Genomic DNA, 17,107 nt, shown 5'->3' with positions numbered 1-17,107 from the left:
TTTTGTATATTTATAATTTTTAATCTACAGTACATCTGGAACTTATTTTTGTGACATGAAAATCTAACAAATTTTCTCCAAATACTTAACAGGTATTTCTCCATCATTCATGAGTAATTCATATTTTCTACTAACGCGAAATGTCATCACTATGAAGCTCTAACATCCTGCATATATTAGGGTGTTTGGGCATTTTCTGCTATATTCCAATCATTTATCTCTCTTTTCAGCTCTTAGTAAAGAAATGGTGGCAATAGAGCACCCGTTGACACCTAGAAGGGCAAATCTTCGTCTACTATGCAGAATGATTCTTAATTTTATCACTACAATCAAAGAGACACCATGTGCAACCCAAAACTTTTAAAACCCTGAGAGTTTAGTTGGCTTGTGGAAAACTGATAACTAGAGGAAGAGCACACGCGGTGAGAAAACGAGTCTTCCTAGACAGACCACAGCCATCTTCCACTGGAAGCTTCCCTTCTAAGGCCCCTCAATAAACACCATACATACATGGGTGGACACTGATGTAAAACGGATACTGGGTTTTAGCTGATTTTTTTAGCCCACAAGTCGCTCTATTATGGGAATCAGTTTTCTCATTACGCACTTTTCTGTAGTGTTTAACAACATGGTCTAAAACTGTGCACATCAAAAGTAAAATGCTTCTTTTTCAAATGCTATACTTCTTTTCATTTCTATTACTGATATTTAGTTGAATTTGTTTAAAATTGTCAGTAAAGTGCTTTGTAAGGGGAATTATGAGTGACGGGACCTTGAGAGTTTGTCCTGGTGCTCACCACGGCGGCCTGGGCCCTGCCCCCGGGGTAAGGTCCCCACCAGCGTAGCGCCCCTCCCAGGCCCCTCTCCCAGGCCCCCGCCGCCTCCGGCCCGTGCCCTGCGGCCCCCCAGGCCCGCTCACCTCTTCTGCAGGTCTCTGTCATCCAGTCTCTCTGGATGGAGCGAGAGCAGCCTCTGCACTTCTGATACGTTGCCCCTGGCGGCAGCTCTGTAGATTTGTATGCGATCTCTGCCTTGGTTGCAGTACCCGGACTCCGAGGTGACCCCACCTCCGGTCTCAGGCTGCCAGCCACCACCATCGCTCTGGGGTCTCCTTCGGAAACCCAAGCGGGACCTGACCTTCTGAAGCCCAGAGCCAAAACACTTCTTCATGGCCAAGCCACGGGCTTCAGAACCTCCTCCGCACTTCTCACGCCTGTTTTCTCCGCGCCCAGCCAACAGTAGCCTCTAGAGCAGCCAACTCCAGTCGCCACAGTATCCCCGCAGGACAGCAAGGCGGTTTGGAATCTCTCCGCCCAGAACGGCCGTCACCAAGCAACGGTGCACGGGGCAGAGGCCGAGGGCTGCGCATGCGCACAGAGCCCCGGGGCCAAGGTCAAGGGCACCCGGAGCCCACGTGCAAGGCCCAGGCGCCTCAAGCTTCAGAGGTGGCCTGTGGGCAGCGCTGAGTTCCATTCGGACCTCGGTGGGCGCTGGCCCAGGCTTCTGCTGGGTCGTCTGAGCAAAATGAAATACGAAATTTCATTTCCTGAATTAAGAAAACAGGTATGTAACAGGCAGAGAACTTGGGGGAAGCAAAAACCATAAATGAGAGAAGAAAAAAAAAACTTTATGTACCCTAAAACTGAAATGTATTAATTTCGATGTATAAAACACAAAAGCATTTAAAAGCTTGATTTCCCAGAGAAAACTCTTGTATTTTGAAACGTTTTATTTTCAACCTCAATATCTATCACCTTAGACCCAAAAATCTTCTTTAAAAATTGGAGTATACTTTGTACTTATCTGCTTTTTGAATAAGGCCTGTGAAACTAGAAATCTCTTTCTCTTTTCAGTATATATGTTAAGAAAGAAAGGAAATTTGCTGTTTTGCCTCAGGATTTCACCGATTTATTCAGTCTAGAATGGCCAGAAAAGATCCACATTTCCAATCCTTTCTTTAGTTGGTATTATATTCACTTGTCAATTTGTGACAACTGGACCAGTATTATTATAGCCGGTTTGATTTTCAGACACCTTTTTAAAAAGCCACCTTAGGAGGCTGGCGGGCAGCACTGCGGGCCCGCGGCTCGGGGGGCTCGGCCGGCTCGGGGGGCTCGGGCGGCTCGGGCGGCTCGGGGGGCTCGGGCGGCTCGGGCGGCTCGGGGGGCTCGGGCGGCTCGGGGGGCTCGGGCGGCTCGGGGGGCTCGGGCGGCTCGGGGGGCTCGGGGGGCTCGGGGGGCTCGGGCGGCTCGGCCGGCTCGGGGGGCTCGGGGGGCTCGGGGGGGTCGGGTTGTTCGGGGGGCTCGGGCGGCTCGGGGGGCTCGGGGGGCTCGGGCGGCTCGGGCGGCTCGGGGGGCTCGGGCGGCTCGGGCGGCTCGGGGGGCTCGGGCGGCTCGGGAGTCTCGGGCGGCTCGGGAGTCTCGGGCGGCTCGGGCGGCTCGGGGGGCTCGGGCGGCTCGGGGGGCTCGGGGGTCTCGGGCGGCTCGGCCGGCTCGGGCGGCTCGGGAGTCTCGGGCGGCTCGGGCGGCTCGGGCGGCTCGGGGGGGCTCGGGCGGCTCGGGGGGCTCGGGCGGCTCGGGGGGCTCGGGCGGCTCGGGGGGCTCGGCCGGCTCGGGGGGCTCGGGCGGCTCGGGCGGCTCGGGGGTCTCGGGGGGCTCGGGCGGCTCGGGGGGCTCGGGGGGCTCGGGCGGCTCGGGCGGCTCGGGGGTCTCGGGCGGCTCGGGGGGCTCGGGCGGCTCGGGCGGCTCGCGTTCGCTGCTCGCCCTTAGTTCCTGCCGGCCCCCGCGGGGCGCATTGCCGCCGGGATCGGTCCATGTCTTGGGCCGCCGCTCCTTCCGCCGGCGCCCGGGGGGCCGCGACGGCTGTGAGGTGGGGGCGGCCGCGGCAGGCAGCGGTGCCGGCCGCCGGGGCAGGGTCCGGGAGCTCGGCGCGGCGGGCGTAGGTCTATGTCGCGGGCGGCCGCGGAGGGACGATGCGCGAGTACAAAGTGGTGGTGCTGGGCTCGGGCGGGGTCGGCCAATCCGCCCTGACCGTGCAGTTCGTGACCGGCACCTTCATCGAGAAATACGACCCCACCATCGAGGACTTCTACCGCAAGGAGATCGAGGTGGACTCGTCGTCGTCGGTGCTGGAGATCCTGGACACGGCGGGTACCGAGCAGTTCGCGTCCATGCGGGACCTGTACATCAAGAACGGCCAGGGCTTCATCCTCGTCTACAGCCTTGTCAACCAGCAGAGCTTCCAGGACATCAAGCCCATGCGGGACCGGATCATCCGCGTGAAGCGGTATGAGAAAGTGCCAGTCATCTTGGTTGGGAACAAAGTGGACCTGGAAAGTGAGAGAGAAGTGTCATCCAATGAAGGCCGAGCCCTTGCTGAAGAGTGGGGCTGCCCCTGTATGGAGACTTCTGCTAAAAGTAAAACAATGGTGGATGAACTCTTTGCAGAAATTGTGAGGCAAATGAACTATGCCGCGCAGCCTGACAAAGACGACCCATGCTGTTCCGCATGTAACATACAATAGCATTCAAAAATGGCTCTCCTGGACAGGATTTGCCCCATATCCTAGGCGATACAAACGCCGTCTACTCGACTGCGGAGTTTGCAGGACATGTGGTGTGATCTACAGTGAAATAGCTGCCCTTATTCAGAATTCAGCCGTGATTGTCAGTTGACGTCTCTGAGTAACATTTGGGTTCAGTAACTACAGTTTTCACCATTGTCCTCAGTCTCCTGTATGCACCTGCAACTTTAAGGCATAGCCAATCGATCTTCAGGGTGATCTCCTTTGAAAGCTATGATGGCATGGTCCCTGAGTTGACAGAAGCAACTATTGTATAAATTAAAAATAATCACAAGAGAGAACCCAGAAGAATTCCTGTGACCACTTACAATTAAAATATTTTGTCTTCTTTAAAAAAGAAATAAGTAAAGGAGAAATATTTTCCTACGAGAGTACTGAATTTTCAGGCATTGAGATAGTGCTTCTAACCAATGTATTCTGTCAAGTAACATAATAACAGCTGACCTGCCAGCAGCATTACAGGGAGAGATTCTTTGCTCAGCCGACACATTTCTGTTTTTCAAAATTGATGCTTAATTGTAGATGTTATCCTAATTTGTGACACGGAACTAATTCATGCATCAATCCTTAGTAGAGCATAAGTCAGAACAGGTTGTGTAAAAATACAATCTGGTTTTAAATGTGTTAAATCACCTGCTTTGCCACAGAAAATGGAGGCTCTCACAAGGGTTTGATCCGAATTACAACCCCAAACCCACCCTCTGTTAACCAAGCAGGTATGGTCTTGATTACTTTACTGAACAAGAAGGAAGAGCAACTGGGATGCAAAGAGATTGCCTCGCCTTACTAACGAGAAGCGTTCTGATAGACTGACTAGTACCATCATGTAAGGAAAATGAAGCCATGCTGCATCCACATGTTCCCATTTGCAGAACCTCACAGGACACTACAAATATCTTGCATTTTTACGTTTGTTTAAGCAGCAAATTCCTTCTTGCCTTTAAGGGCTATGGTTGTGGTGTGATTCTTGGTTAACCTGCTTTCAAAATCGAGTTTGCTCTAGCAGAGCTTTATTGCAGGCATTTAAAAAAATTGAATAACCATGTGAAATAATTTGGGCTTAAAAGTAGAACGTAAATTATAGAGTGGAAGGTAAGGGACAGAAAAACCTTTTATCTTTCATTTTCCTGGAGAATTATATTAAGATTTTCTTATAACAATTTTGCTCTGATTACTGAAGTGGCAAATAAAGCTAGAGAACATTTTGTTTTGAAAAGGTGCTCAAGCTCTGATACTCTTGGTTTTCATAGCCGTGAAGTATTTATCATTTGCATGAGTAATGGCACAGGAAAAACCTACTCATACATTTTACAATCAAGTGTAGAAGGGTTTTTAACTAACTTCAGAGTTACAAATGCTAAAGAGAGTATCTTGAGCTGATTCTCTGGAGATAAATTTGGCCTTGAACTGCAATATCACTGAGCCTGTGATCTACATACTGCCCCATGTTTTGTTGGTTTCACACTCTTGTGCAAGTAACCTCTGGTCTTATGTGTGTAACTGAGAGAAGACTGTATGTGTGCATGTGTGTTTATTGTTCCTAAGAATTTGGCACAAGTTGGAGATAATTGCCTATACTGAAAATCCGTACTGCAGAATATAAATTATTTAAATGTTTATTATACATAATTGAAATCATTGGTGCCCACACCCCCCCTCCCCAAGTGTTTAGTAAATTGGCATTAAGCTTAGAGGATAGAAAAAGGTGGACTTTTCATAGATAAGAAAACAGACTATGTGGGGGAAACCAGGCCATGGTGATCAGCGTCTTTGAATTGTGAATGTTTGCATTCTTCAGTATAGGTTTTCTTATACCCCAATTATAAGCACCTCATTTATAGAACAAAAGCCCTAACCAGTTCTATTGAAACAAATTTCATTGTGTAAAATTCGACTCAGCATGTAGAGAAATCAAAGATTCGAGAAATACGATTTATCTACTGAAACAAATATTTTGTTAGTGAATTGGTTGAGTTTTAAAGCCTCTCACTTCTCAGAATGATTGATTTTTAGAATTCCATATTTAATAGCAATTTATCACAACTAAAATTACTTATTAGAAACATCTAATAACATTCACATTATGGATTGCTATGCAGATAAGAAAAATAATATGAACAGTATGGCAAAATGTAAGGTGGAAAAGATTATCTTCAAATTGGGGTTTTACTTAGAAGTGATTGTGTCAGACAATAAGGTGGGCTTTTACTGTAAAGATGTTACTAATAACTGACTTAGTGGCTGCCTGATCACAGTGTTTCCACACAGCCTACATATTTAGTGACAAAGCATCAAAGATCCAGAAACGGGGAAACCCTCGTGCGCTCTTACTGTTGGTATTTCATCTGGTATGACTATAACTCAGCTTGAATGAATGTGTTTGTTGAGATGTTAATAAAAAGCTTAAGAACAAGATTAAATTTGTTGGCACATGAAGTAAAATAGTGGCTACAGAGAAAAGTTTGTGACCTTGTGTCACTATTTATTTTATGCCCTGATCAGACTAGCAACTAGATAAGTGAAAGTTTTTCTAACATGCCTTAAAAATATTATGGTTTGATCCAAAGACCCACTTTTTTTTTTTAGCTATTATGCTAAGGATTTTTTTGTTTTTGTTTTGTCTTATTTTTTATACAAAGGCAGCATTTGTTAAATTTTTTTTCTTTTATATTGCAGCTTTTATTTTGGTTCTTTTACGCTGTGGTAGTGATGGTAACTGATGCCTTTCATTTTGTTCCACTTACACAAAACAAGCCAGCATCTGATCAAAAGTATTACATAATATCTTAAACTATTGAAAGGTGCTTTGATGATTTTCTCCTTTGGTTTATAGAATTAAGACTGAACTTGACTAATCGCTATAGTTGCCATCACTTTTCTGTGGTAAAACTACTGATATCTGCTTTTCTATGTAAAGAAATGTTGCCTAAGGATGTCTGCTCTTTGTTTTCAAGAGTTGTCCAGTGGGAATATTGTCTGTGCGTGTATGAATATGAAAGTGCTATTTTGTTTATTGTGTTGAGTTTTTGTTTGTTTTGTTTTTTAGTTTTTTGTAGTCTTGTGTTAGCTCTGGGTAAGCTTTAATTGTCTCCTTAGCCAATCAAATGTTAAAGACTATGGGGGAGGGTCTATTTTTTTTTTAATGCGTCATTGTGCATCTATTAAATCTTGATCAGGGTTTCAAGAATGACTGCAGTGGGTTTTGGAAACAGACTTATCATTATTGATTTGGGGTTTCCCAGAGAAAAATATAGTTCACAGTTAATTGTTGAGCTCTAATACAACTGACCATTTAAAATTGAACAACAGTTTATTGTTTTGTAACAATGTCAGTTGTTAAACTTTGACGTTTCAATTAAAACATGAATTGTAGTTATAACTCAATGCAAATTCAACAGTTGTATTTGGAGTTAAATTATTTTAACAAATAAATTTATTTAATGAAAAAAAAATAAATAAATAAAAAAAATAAAAAAAAATAAAAACCCACCTTAAATTTGTCACTTAAATCCTTCAGTTGTCTTTCCAAAGGTGAGTTTGCATTAAGTTAATCAGTTCATAACTAACCACACTACTGACTGTTCATTTTTGGCAGTGTCACCACACTTGTCTGTACAATTATTTTGCCAATATTTGAGTATTTAATCATCTTTTTGTCCTTATAAAACTGAGTGGGAAATATAAAAATGAATTTACCAACACCCAGAAGCACAGATCATACAGACATAATACAATTATTAAACTAAGACATCATTAGGCATTCTGAGAAACATCCTTACGTCAAGTGAAACAAATTAAATATATAAATCATTAGAAATAAATCATGGAAGATTATAGCTAAAAATCGAGGTAAAAATCGAGGTAATCGAGGTAAAACCAGTAATAGCTCTGACAACTTTCTTGGGATGAAACCCTTACATTATAACACGTTAAGGCTACTATTAGGTTTTTGTGCTTTTAAGTTGCATATACATTTGAACCTAAAATGCTATGCACTAATAATCACTTCTCCTTAATCACTACGTAAGTTTGGCAGCTAGTGGAAAAAGTATCTACTATTTTTCTAATCTACCATTTCAGAGGAAAGAGTCCAATTTTAGCTGTTGCGTTTTTCTGAGTTTTCAGAAATGGATTCCAGCAGAGAAAGACTATTTCTGATGCTCTGGAGAGTATTTTGGCCTTTTTGTCACAAGCACTGAGTGCAAGTTTTTGGCAGTGCTTCTATACATTATGCACCTCCTAAGTAGTGGACGTAGCTGTTTCCAAGTGCAAAAATTTTCGATCTTTGAAATTTAGCAAGTTACGATTCTACATGACACAATATTTTACTCTAGATGAAGAGTATTTTTCAGATTTTTATGTTATGCTTGCATAGAGTATTATTTTCATTATATTTCCAATATGCATTATTATGTAAAAGTTCAACTTACATTTTCTTTCAATCTGGGGCTTTGCTATGCATTCTTTTAGAGGTGTATTTTGATGAACTAAAGTTTTTAAAGTTTTGAAATCCCATTTTTCTTCTCTTTCTCCTCCTTCTCCATCTTCTCCTCCTCTTCCCCTTCGTTCTCCATTTTTGGTTAGAGCTCTCTGTGTCTTCTCTAAGAAAATGTTGCCTATTCCAAGATTACAAAAAAAATTCATCCCTGTGTTGTTCTCAAGACAGACACCGTCTTTCCCTGAAAATAAGACCTAGCTGGACAATCAGTTGCAATGCATCTCTTGGAGCAAAAATTAATATAAGACCCGGTCTTATTTTACTGTAATACAAGACCGGGTCTTATATAATATAATGTGATATAATATAATACCCAGTCTTATATTATTTTTTGCTCCGAAACATGCGATAGAGCTGATTGTCCGGCTAGGTCTAATTTTGGGCGAAACACGGTAGTTTTGATTTTACATTTGATCCATAAACTTGTGTTTGTCAGGAAGTATGCAAAGAGATTCATTTATTTCCATAATAGTTTTCTGGTTTTTTCAGCATCATTAGTAAAAAGACTAACCTTTCCCTAATTAATTTGGATTAACTTGGCACCTCTGTCAAAGAATCAGTTGACAATTTATGTGTGGCTTTTTTCTAATCATTGATCTTATTATCTGTACTAAAGCCAATATCACCCTGCCTTGATTATTAAAGCTGTACAGTAATTCTTGAAATTAGGTTGTGTAAGTTGTCCAACATTTTTCTTCTTTTCCAAATTGTTTTTGCTATTCTAGTTTCTTTAGATTTAAATATTCATTTTAGAATCACCTGTCAATTTATCCAAAAAAAAAAAAAGAGAGAGACAGAGAGAGAGAAAGCCTTCTGGGATCATGACGAGTTTATGGTGAATCTACAGATCAATTTGGAAAATAGCCATTTTAGCAATGTGGATTCTTCCATCTGTGAAAATAGTCTATGTGTGTATTGACTTATGTCCTTAATTTGTCTCAAGAACATCTTATAGATTTAGGCATATTTACTTCCAAGTATTGTTTATTTTTATGGCATTTTGAATAACACTAATTTTAAGTTCCTTTCCCATGTTATTCTAGTACATAAAAATACAATTGATTTTGTAAACTTACCTTATATAGTGTAACTTGATTATGTCCATTTATTAGTTCTTGCAGATTTTAGTAGTATATCTATACAACTATGGGAAGGGCACATAAAAGCCATTTTATTTCTTCTGATATAATCTTTATTTCTTACTTGTCTTATTATATTGGTTTAAAACATCCAGAAAAACGTGGGAAAACATACTAAGTGCAGGATCACTGCCTTGTTCCCATCTCTATGGGAAACATCAAGTATAATAATTACCTGGAGGTATTTCATAGTGGTTTCTATCAGGTTGCGAAAGATCCTCTCTACTCTGAGTAAGCTGAAATGCTTTATCACGAATAGATACTGAAATTTATCATACAATTTTCATCCATCTTTTAAGATTATCATGTCATTTCTTACTTTAATCTAATTCTCTTTATGTTGAATGACTTCTTAATATGACACCAACATGGGAATCCAGACTGGTGCAGCCGCTATGGAAGGCAGTGTGGAGGTTCCTCAAAAAATTACAAATAGAATTACCATATGACCCAGCAATCCCTCTCCGGGGTATCTACCCAAAGAATTTGAAATCATTTATACATAAAGACACGTGTGCTCCAATGTTCATTGCAGCTTAGTTTACGGTGGCCAAGACATGGAAACAACCAAAATGTCCTTCGATAGATGAATGGATAAAGAAGTTGTGGTATATATACACAATGGAATACTATTCAGCGTTAAGGAAAGATGATATAAGAACATTTGTGACAACATGGATGGATCTTGAGAGTATATTGCTAAGTAAAATAAGTCAGACAGAAAAAGCAGAGAACCCTATGATTTCACTGATATGTGGTATATAAACCAAAACCAACAAAAGAACAAGACAAACAAATGAGAAACAAAAACTCATAGACACAGACAATAGTTTAGTGGTTACCAGAGGGTAAGGGGCGTGGGGGGAGGGAGATGAGGGTAAGGGGTATCAAATATATGGTGATGGAAGGAGAACTGACTCTGGGTGGTGAACACATACTGGGATTTATAGATGATGTAATACAGAATTGTACACCTGAAATTATGTAATTTCATTAACAATTGTCACCCCAATACATAAATTTAAAAAAATATGATACCAACATTGCATTCCTAGGATGACTCACATTTGATCATGTCATATGATGATTTTCAATATTGCTCTGTTTTGTGACTACTTTGTCAATATTTGTTCCTGTGATGATGAGACATATGGGTCTGTACTTCCATTTACTTGTACCATCTTTCTCAAGTTTTGATATCAGGGTTATGTTGCCTTCAGGAAATGAGCTGGTCAATAATCCTCCTCTTCTATTTTTTGAAATTTATGATGTATAATTAATATCATTTCTTTATTTTTCCCTTAAATATTTGAAGAATTCACCAGTGAAATCATTGGGGCCTTCAGTTTTTCTGGGAAGGCTTTGCATTTCAAATTCATTTTCTTTAACAAATGAAATACCATTCAGATGTCGTGTTTCTTACTGGGTCAGTTTAGGTATGTCTTATCTTACAAGGACCCATATTCATAAGTGGCCATTAATTATTTTCTTAGCATCATTTTAAAGCTCCCAGTGATGTCTCCTGTGCAATTCTTGATATTGACCATGTGTATTACATCCTTTTATGTCTTGATCAAGGGATTACTGATGACATCATGTTTTTCCAAGAACCAAATTTTGGCTTTCTGAATTTTCTTTATGATTTCTCCATTCACTAATTCATTGATTTCTTTTCTTTATTGCTTCTTGTTTTCTACTTTTACTTTAATTTTCTTTCTATTTTCAAGCTTTTTAATGTGGTAGTTCAAGCCATGGATTTAAACATTTATTCTTTTCTCTGAAAGCCTTTAATGTTACACATTTTGTTTTAAATGCAGTTTTAACTATACCCAGAAATTTTCATTACCATTCATTTCAAAATAAGTTCCTATTTCCCTTGTGATTTCTTCTTTGACTAGGGATCAATCAATGCCTTTATTTCCTCTTTCTTTTTAAAGAATTCTTTAACTGGGCATAGAATTCTATGTTGGCATGGTTATTTTCTTTCAGCACTTTGAAAATGTAATTCCATTGTCTTCTTGATGTAATGCTTGGATTAGAAGTCAGCCTTCCCTGTTACATAGTTCTTCTCTATAAAATCTGCCTTTTTTATTTCTCTCGCTACTTTTTGAGATATTTTTTCTTCATGATTGGTTTTCAGGAATTTGACGATGATATGGTTGTGTATGATGTGTTTTCTATTCAGGCCTCTAAGGTTCTCTTTGAGCTGTTGAACCTGTTTGATATTTTCCATCATACTTGAAAATATTTTAACCTTTATTTCTTCAAGTATTTCTCCTCCTTTTCTGGTGCTCCAACTTGTTATTTTTAGTCGGTTTATAAAATGGCAATATTCTTCAAGTTTGCATTTTATCATTAATGAATTTGAATTTATTGATGCCTTTAATTGACACTTCTCTGTAGCCCATATTTTATTGGAAAAAAAATGCTGTTTCTACCTATGGTGAGATTCCTGGAAAGTTCAAGGAAATTCTACTATGTAGAGCTTATGATTTATGCTTTTATATGTGAAAATGTTTAAATATTTTAGTCCAAATATTTTCGTCATCATTGTCTTCATTATTTCATTGACACTGCCATTCTTAGATAAATATTTTATGCCATAAAACTCAGCAAATAAGTTGTTTCCATTTCTGATTATCTTGAATGTTTTGTCAAACCAAATGGAGATGTTGCAAAATAACAGGCCTTTTCTATTTCATTCCATTCAATACAAATGCAAATTCATCCCCAGGAAGCTCATCAAAAAATTCTTCTCAAAAGGGAGGAAATTACAAAACACAGTTATAACATTTCAAACTTAAACCAGATACACCGAGCTCTCTGTGTTTAATTCACATCCTTCCTCGCTTTGGTAGTGACAAATTCAATGGCTTCCTATTTACACACTCCGTTTTTAATAATTCCAATTTGCTAAAGGCTTCAAAACTTTCAGTTTCCAAGGTGTTCCCTTCATTGAACGCTTTGATTAAAGATTCACAAATGGTTTTGAAGAGATTGCAGCAAAAATGAATAGAAGATGCACTCACAAACTACTTCAATACTACTGTAAAGCACTAGATTGGTTTTCCAAGTAGTTCTTCAAAGAACTACTTGTAAAATCTGGCTCATGCCAGACAGCCAAGAGGAAAAGTTCATACAGTCACGCTTTTCAATCAACCTCAGCTTAAGCACCAAATATTTGTTTTTTATTTGTTCATCAAGTTCCTTCTTCATGTATTCCGCAGATAAAATCTTTGGTTCTCCATTCGTGTTGACAAATGATGCCTATTTTGGATGGTATAGGTCATTAATAAATTTCCTATGCAATAGGTAACTCTGTTGCCTTCAGCCAGAACTAGTATTCTACTGTTGTCCTGGTATACAACTCTAATTTAACTTTGTCCTAGATGTCTTCTTTGAAATGCATTATGATGATTAATAGGTGAATTATAAGAAGCTTTCACTGGTTTGATATACCTCTGTTTTTTACTTTCAGATTCTGCCAAGTTCTGGTCTACTCATGTGGATGACACAGGTGCACTGAACAGAATTCTCACTTGAATATGTGGTTAACTCTAAACATCACCAGCTGATTTATCAGCTCCATTCCAGGTCCTTTACAGATGCTAGGTTACTAGCAATTCCCTTTCATCGGCAGTGGGCAGAACACTCACTAAATAAAATGAAGTGTGCTCACATACGAGTGGTTAGAGATACCTATCTCTTCATTGGACTCTTTATTGGTAAAGCCATGCCAGCCACTTTAATAAATAAGCCCCAAGATTTTAGTGGCTTATTACAATGGAAGTGTATTTCTCCTTCATGTAATAGTCACTGAAGATGTGACTGGTCACTGAACAGTTATCTTGCCCCTGGTGATTCAGAGACCCAAGTTCCTGGTAACTTACGTCACCATATTTCAAATAGGCTCCTCTGTTGCCTATGTCTAGATGGTAAACCGGACAGAGAACTTCTTAAAAGTCTTGGCCTGTAGGTGACACATACCACTTCTTTGCATATTTTATAATTGTTTACTGGTCACACATTCGAGTCAAAAGGACTAGAAAATCCGTCCTTGATGTGGCTGTCATGTTTCCATTTCAGTTTTATATTATGGAAAGGTAACACAATTTTTGATTGACAGCAAGCACTCAATGTCATTGATTCTTACTTTCATGTATTTCAGTAAAATGAATTCCCCAGATGGATCAATACTTAAATGAAAAAAAGTAGGTAATTATAATAACAGAAAAAAAGAAAAGTCTGTCAATTATGACACAAAATCCAGAGCTCATAGAAGAAAAGAATTAGTTAATTCAACTGAAAACACAGCCTTGACAAGCAGCAATATGGGTGAGGCAGGGTGGAGGCTCATGACTCAAAAGACAGTAAAACATAATCATTTCAATATATAAATGGTTCCTATACATCCAGAAGAAAATCCCCACAATCCAAAAGGAAAACTGGCAAAAGATAGAAGATAGTTCACCCAAAGAGGAAATATGGTGATTCTAAGCAATAAATTAAAAATAAAACCAAAATAATATGCCAATGGAACAAATCAAACACTTGACTGACATTCTGAGATAGGCTATAGAAAAACAAAACCTCATACACTGTTTATGAAGGTGTCAATTGATACAACTTCTACATATCTTAATCAATATTTGTAGAAATTTAAAAGGGGGATACCCTTTGCCCTAGTAAACCTACTTCTAAAATTATCTCATACACACAGTTCTTATTCTCTAAATAAGAGACATTCATTCATTCGACACTGCTTGTATCAGTAAAAGACTCTAAACCACTCACAGGTCTATCAATAAGGTTATGACTCATTAATTTATGTTTCACCCATATACTGGAAAAATTATGGAGCAATTTAAAAGAAGAAGATAAATTTATATGCACTTATATGTTATGGTGAGCTCTTTGTACATCTTAGGTCAAAAATGTAATTTGCATGTACAAATAATTCAATAATATTTATGAAAATATATATTTACATATATTTTGATATTCCTATAAATGCATAGAGTTTGTGAGGACAAACACCCACTTTCTTCCACGTTCTTCAAAGAGAGGAATGGGATAGAAAGATGGTTTAGGGATAGATTTTGGATTTTTTATTTTCAACTTTCATTGTATATAATTATTTCTAACATATGTGTATATATTACATGTGTAGTTAGGAAAAATAATTGTAGTTAGAAAAAATAAATTAGGTGAAACCAGGTTCATTAAAGCCTTCACTGAGAAATATGCCACCGGATGAGTCTCATGAAGGAAAAAAAATGTCAATCACAACACATGTAATATCTGTGTGATATGTATGTGTTTGCCTGTGAACAAGCTAAAGTCTTCCAATAACGTGGATCATGTAAGACAGGCACACACATTATTTGCCTTTAAAATGTTCCTTGTATTAACTGGACTCCTGAGAGGACAGGCCACAGACACATATGGGGGTGGTCAGGCTACAGGGCAAATAACGTGCTGCCCAACAGAGCTCCAGCATCTGCATGCAAGTAATCAGAGCTCAAACTGACTTCCTTGGAAATTCTCCCGGAAACTGTTGGGTAGGGTGGAGATGGGCAACATATCCAGCAGCTACTTTTGGTGATCTTGAGAAGATACCCACCAAGAAGGGCTCCTGATGGCTAACTGAGCTCAATTATGATAACAGAGCCTAGCAGCCATTTCTAAACAAGGGCCTCTCAGGCAAACTGCCCTTCAGGGAGAAACCTGCTCTAAGCTGCGTGCCTCCCACACTGAACAGAACATTCTGCCTGCACTGTGTTCCTACCATTGGAGCTAACCTGTACAGAGGAGATCCTGGAATTGTATTTCAACCAAAAGGATTGAGCTGTTTCTTCTTTCAATAAGAGCTGGAACTGCACAGCTATAACCCCATTAGCATTTACACCGACCAAACAGAGTGGCTCCATTCTGACCAAATAAGACCGTGATTTTTGGACCAATTAAATTGAGATTTGACATTCTCATGGGCATAAAGACCAATCAGGGACCTGGGGTGGGGACTTCTCTCTGTATAAATCACCCCCTCCAACCCCATTCGAGACCACACTCTCCCTTGTTATTGAAGGCTGAGTTGACCTAGTTGGAGTTGAAATACCGAAGACATCTCACCAAAGCAGGGCAGACCAGAGCTGAGTGGAGGAGAGCAGGTGGAGTGGGCCAGACAAGACTGTAGCAGAGCAGAACTATCAAGCCAGAGAGGGGCCGTGCCCCAGGGCCATCTCAAATCCATGCAGACGCACAGTCGTGCTGTCTCTTAATTGAACTGTAGCACTATTGAGCTCCACCATAGCTTTGCTGTATCACACTTGAGCAGTTTACATTGAATAAACTTCCCTCTTTCACCACACCACAAATTGTAAATCCTCTTGACATTGAATTAGCACCAATGACAATCAGTTGACACTTTGTTGTTTGAGAACATTGCCTCTCTTTCCAGGACATGATCCTCAGTCCCTCTAAGGTTGTGTAAGAGGCAGATCCCAAGCCCAGTCTGATCCTAGCTTGAAGGGAGCCTAAAACCAGAAGCAAGGCTAGAACCAGAAGCAAGTCTGGAACCAGAAATGGAGTCAGGGCAGGGAGCTCTTTGGCAACCCCAGAGGGTTTCTTAGCAGTCGTCAGTCAGAACAGGGGTCAGAGACACTGGGGTCCTCAAAGGAAAGATGGGAGATCTAGAAAAAAGATAAGTATGGGAGCAGGGGCCATATCCAAGCCACACAACTGGCCCTAAGTCACAGGTTTTGTAAGCCTGAGATCCAGGGCCCTAAACTGAGACCAGCATTGGGGCAGGGCCCAGAGATATTCTGGTTGTCAGAGCACAAGCTGAGCCCAAGCCAAGCAAGGAGCCAACTCCATTCCTTGTGAATACTGGTTTCTGGCCTAGTTTTAAGGAGGAGAAACATGGCCCCAGTAGGTATAGGGACGTGGCCACTGTGAGTACCACTAATAAATTGCCTCATAAATTCCTTATTCTGGAGAGGAAACAACATCTCTTAGAAAACAAACCAAAAAAGCATGGGGGTAGGCAGAATGAAAACATTCTGTTGTGTAATTAGTAGAATAAACTTTTTTGTTTGTTTTTTTTTTTTGCCAGGCCTCACAACCATAGATTCTTCTCCTTTCCATCTTGTCAAGTTGGTTCCTGGGTGGGAATATGCCCAATGAGAAAAGGATAGGGAGCAGGAAAATTCTTAAGTCACACATGCGGCCATGATGGTCTAATACATGCCTTCTCTGGGCTTGAATATAAAACTCATTCTCACGTGAGTGCTTTTGAAAGTTCTTTGGACATCTCTCACTGTTACTTCTCTGTTATCCTGAGAATTTCAACTCTTTTCTGGACAGCACCTCCTCGACCATCCCTAAGATATCCCCATCCTGTTTGTCTCACACACACTCATATGTGATGGTTATTCTTTGCCTACCTGCATTCACCTCAGACAGACCCTAATGCAAATACAACCTAGGGTTCCATACTTATTGTTTTGTAGAGATGCATTTGAGCAACAGTGAGACGTTTTTAAAAGGTTATGCTCCAAAAGGAATTTCATTCTATGGCATGTAGTGGTATATTGAGCTTGTAAACTATTTCAAAATTGTCTGACATTTTGGAAATGACAAAACTTATACTAAATAGGTCAGTTGACGATAAAATCTGGAAAAATCTGTGCCTCTCAAATATACAGTAAACTACTCCTTGCTCATGATCCTTTTCAAAGGAGATGTGAATTCCTCACCAAACATATAGATGGTTTTCTAATTGAGGCCTTCCATACTATGTGAATTGAAAATTCAAGAAATTGGCTATTTTGCTGCCAGTGATGTCCAAATCAGCTTGAGCACTGGAATTATATCAGTAAATTTTTA

At 40.2% G+C, this 17,107-nt stretch overlaps 2 protein-coding genes across 4 annotated transcripts in view; one reads left to right on the top strand and one right to left on the bottom strand.

Annotated features, from left to right (window-relative positions):
• Window positions 1–1,290, bottom strand: part of LOC308507602 (uncharacterized protein) — a 91,526-nt gene extending 90,236 nt beyond the window's left edge. For 2 of the 3 annotated variants that reach the window (XM_081072807.1, XM_081072809.1), the window contains exon 1: window positions 920–1,290. In XM_081072807.1, the coding sequence (XP_080928933.1) occupies window positions 920–1,170 (251 nt within the window). In that variant the 5' untranslated portion in view covers window positions 1,171–1,290. The remainder of the gene's footprint in view (window positions 1–919) is intronic. The other variant, XM_081072808.1, reaches the window with a different exon arrangement.
• A 1,681-nt stretch (window positions 1,291–2,971) lies between these two features.
• LOC308507233 (ras-related protein Rap-2a-like) lies at window positions 2,972–3,740 on the top strand (the record flags this gene model as incomplete). The annotated part of the gene is made up of 1 exon (XM_081071937.1): window positions 2,972–3,740. The coding sequence occupies one exon, from the start codon at window positions 2,972–2,974 to the stop codon at window positions 3,521–3,523; it is 552 nt and encodes a 183-aa protein (XP_080928063.1). The 3' UTR covers window positions 3,524–3,740.
• Window positions 3,741–17,107: the final 13,367 nt, after the last annotated feature.

The sequence above is a fragment of the Rhinolophus hipposideros genome (genome assembly GCF_964194185.1).
Source record: "Rhinolophus hipposideros genome assembly, chromosome: 14".
Lineage (NCBI taxonomy): Eukaryota > Metazoa > Chordata > Mammalia > Chiroptera > Rhinolophidae > Rhinolophus > Rhinolophus hipposideros.
Note: the sequence above shows the minus strand (reverse complement) of the source record. Positions and strands in the feature narration are given on the sequence as shown.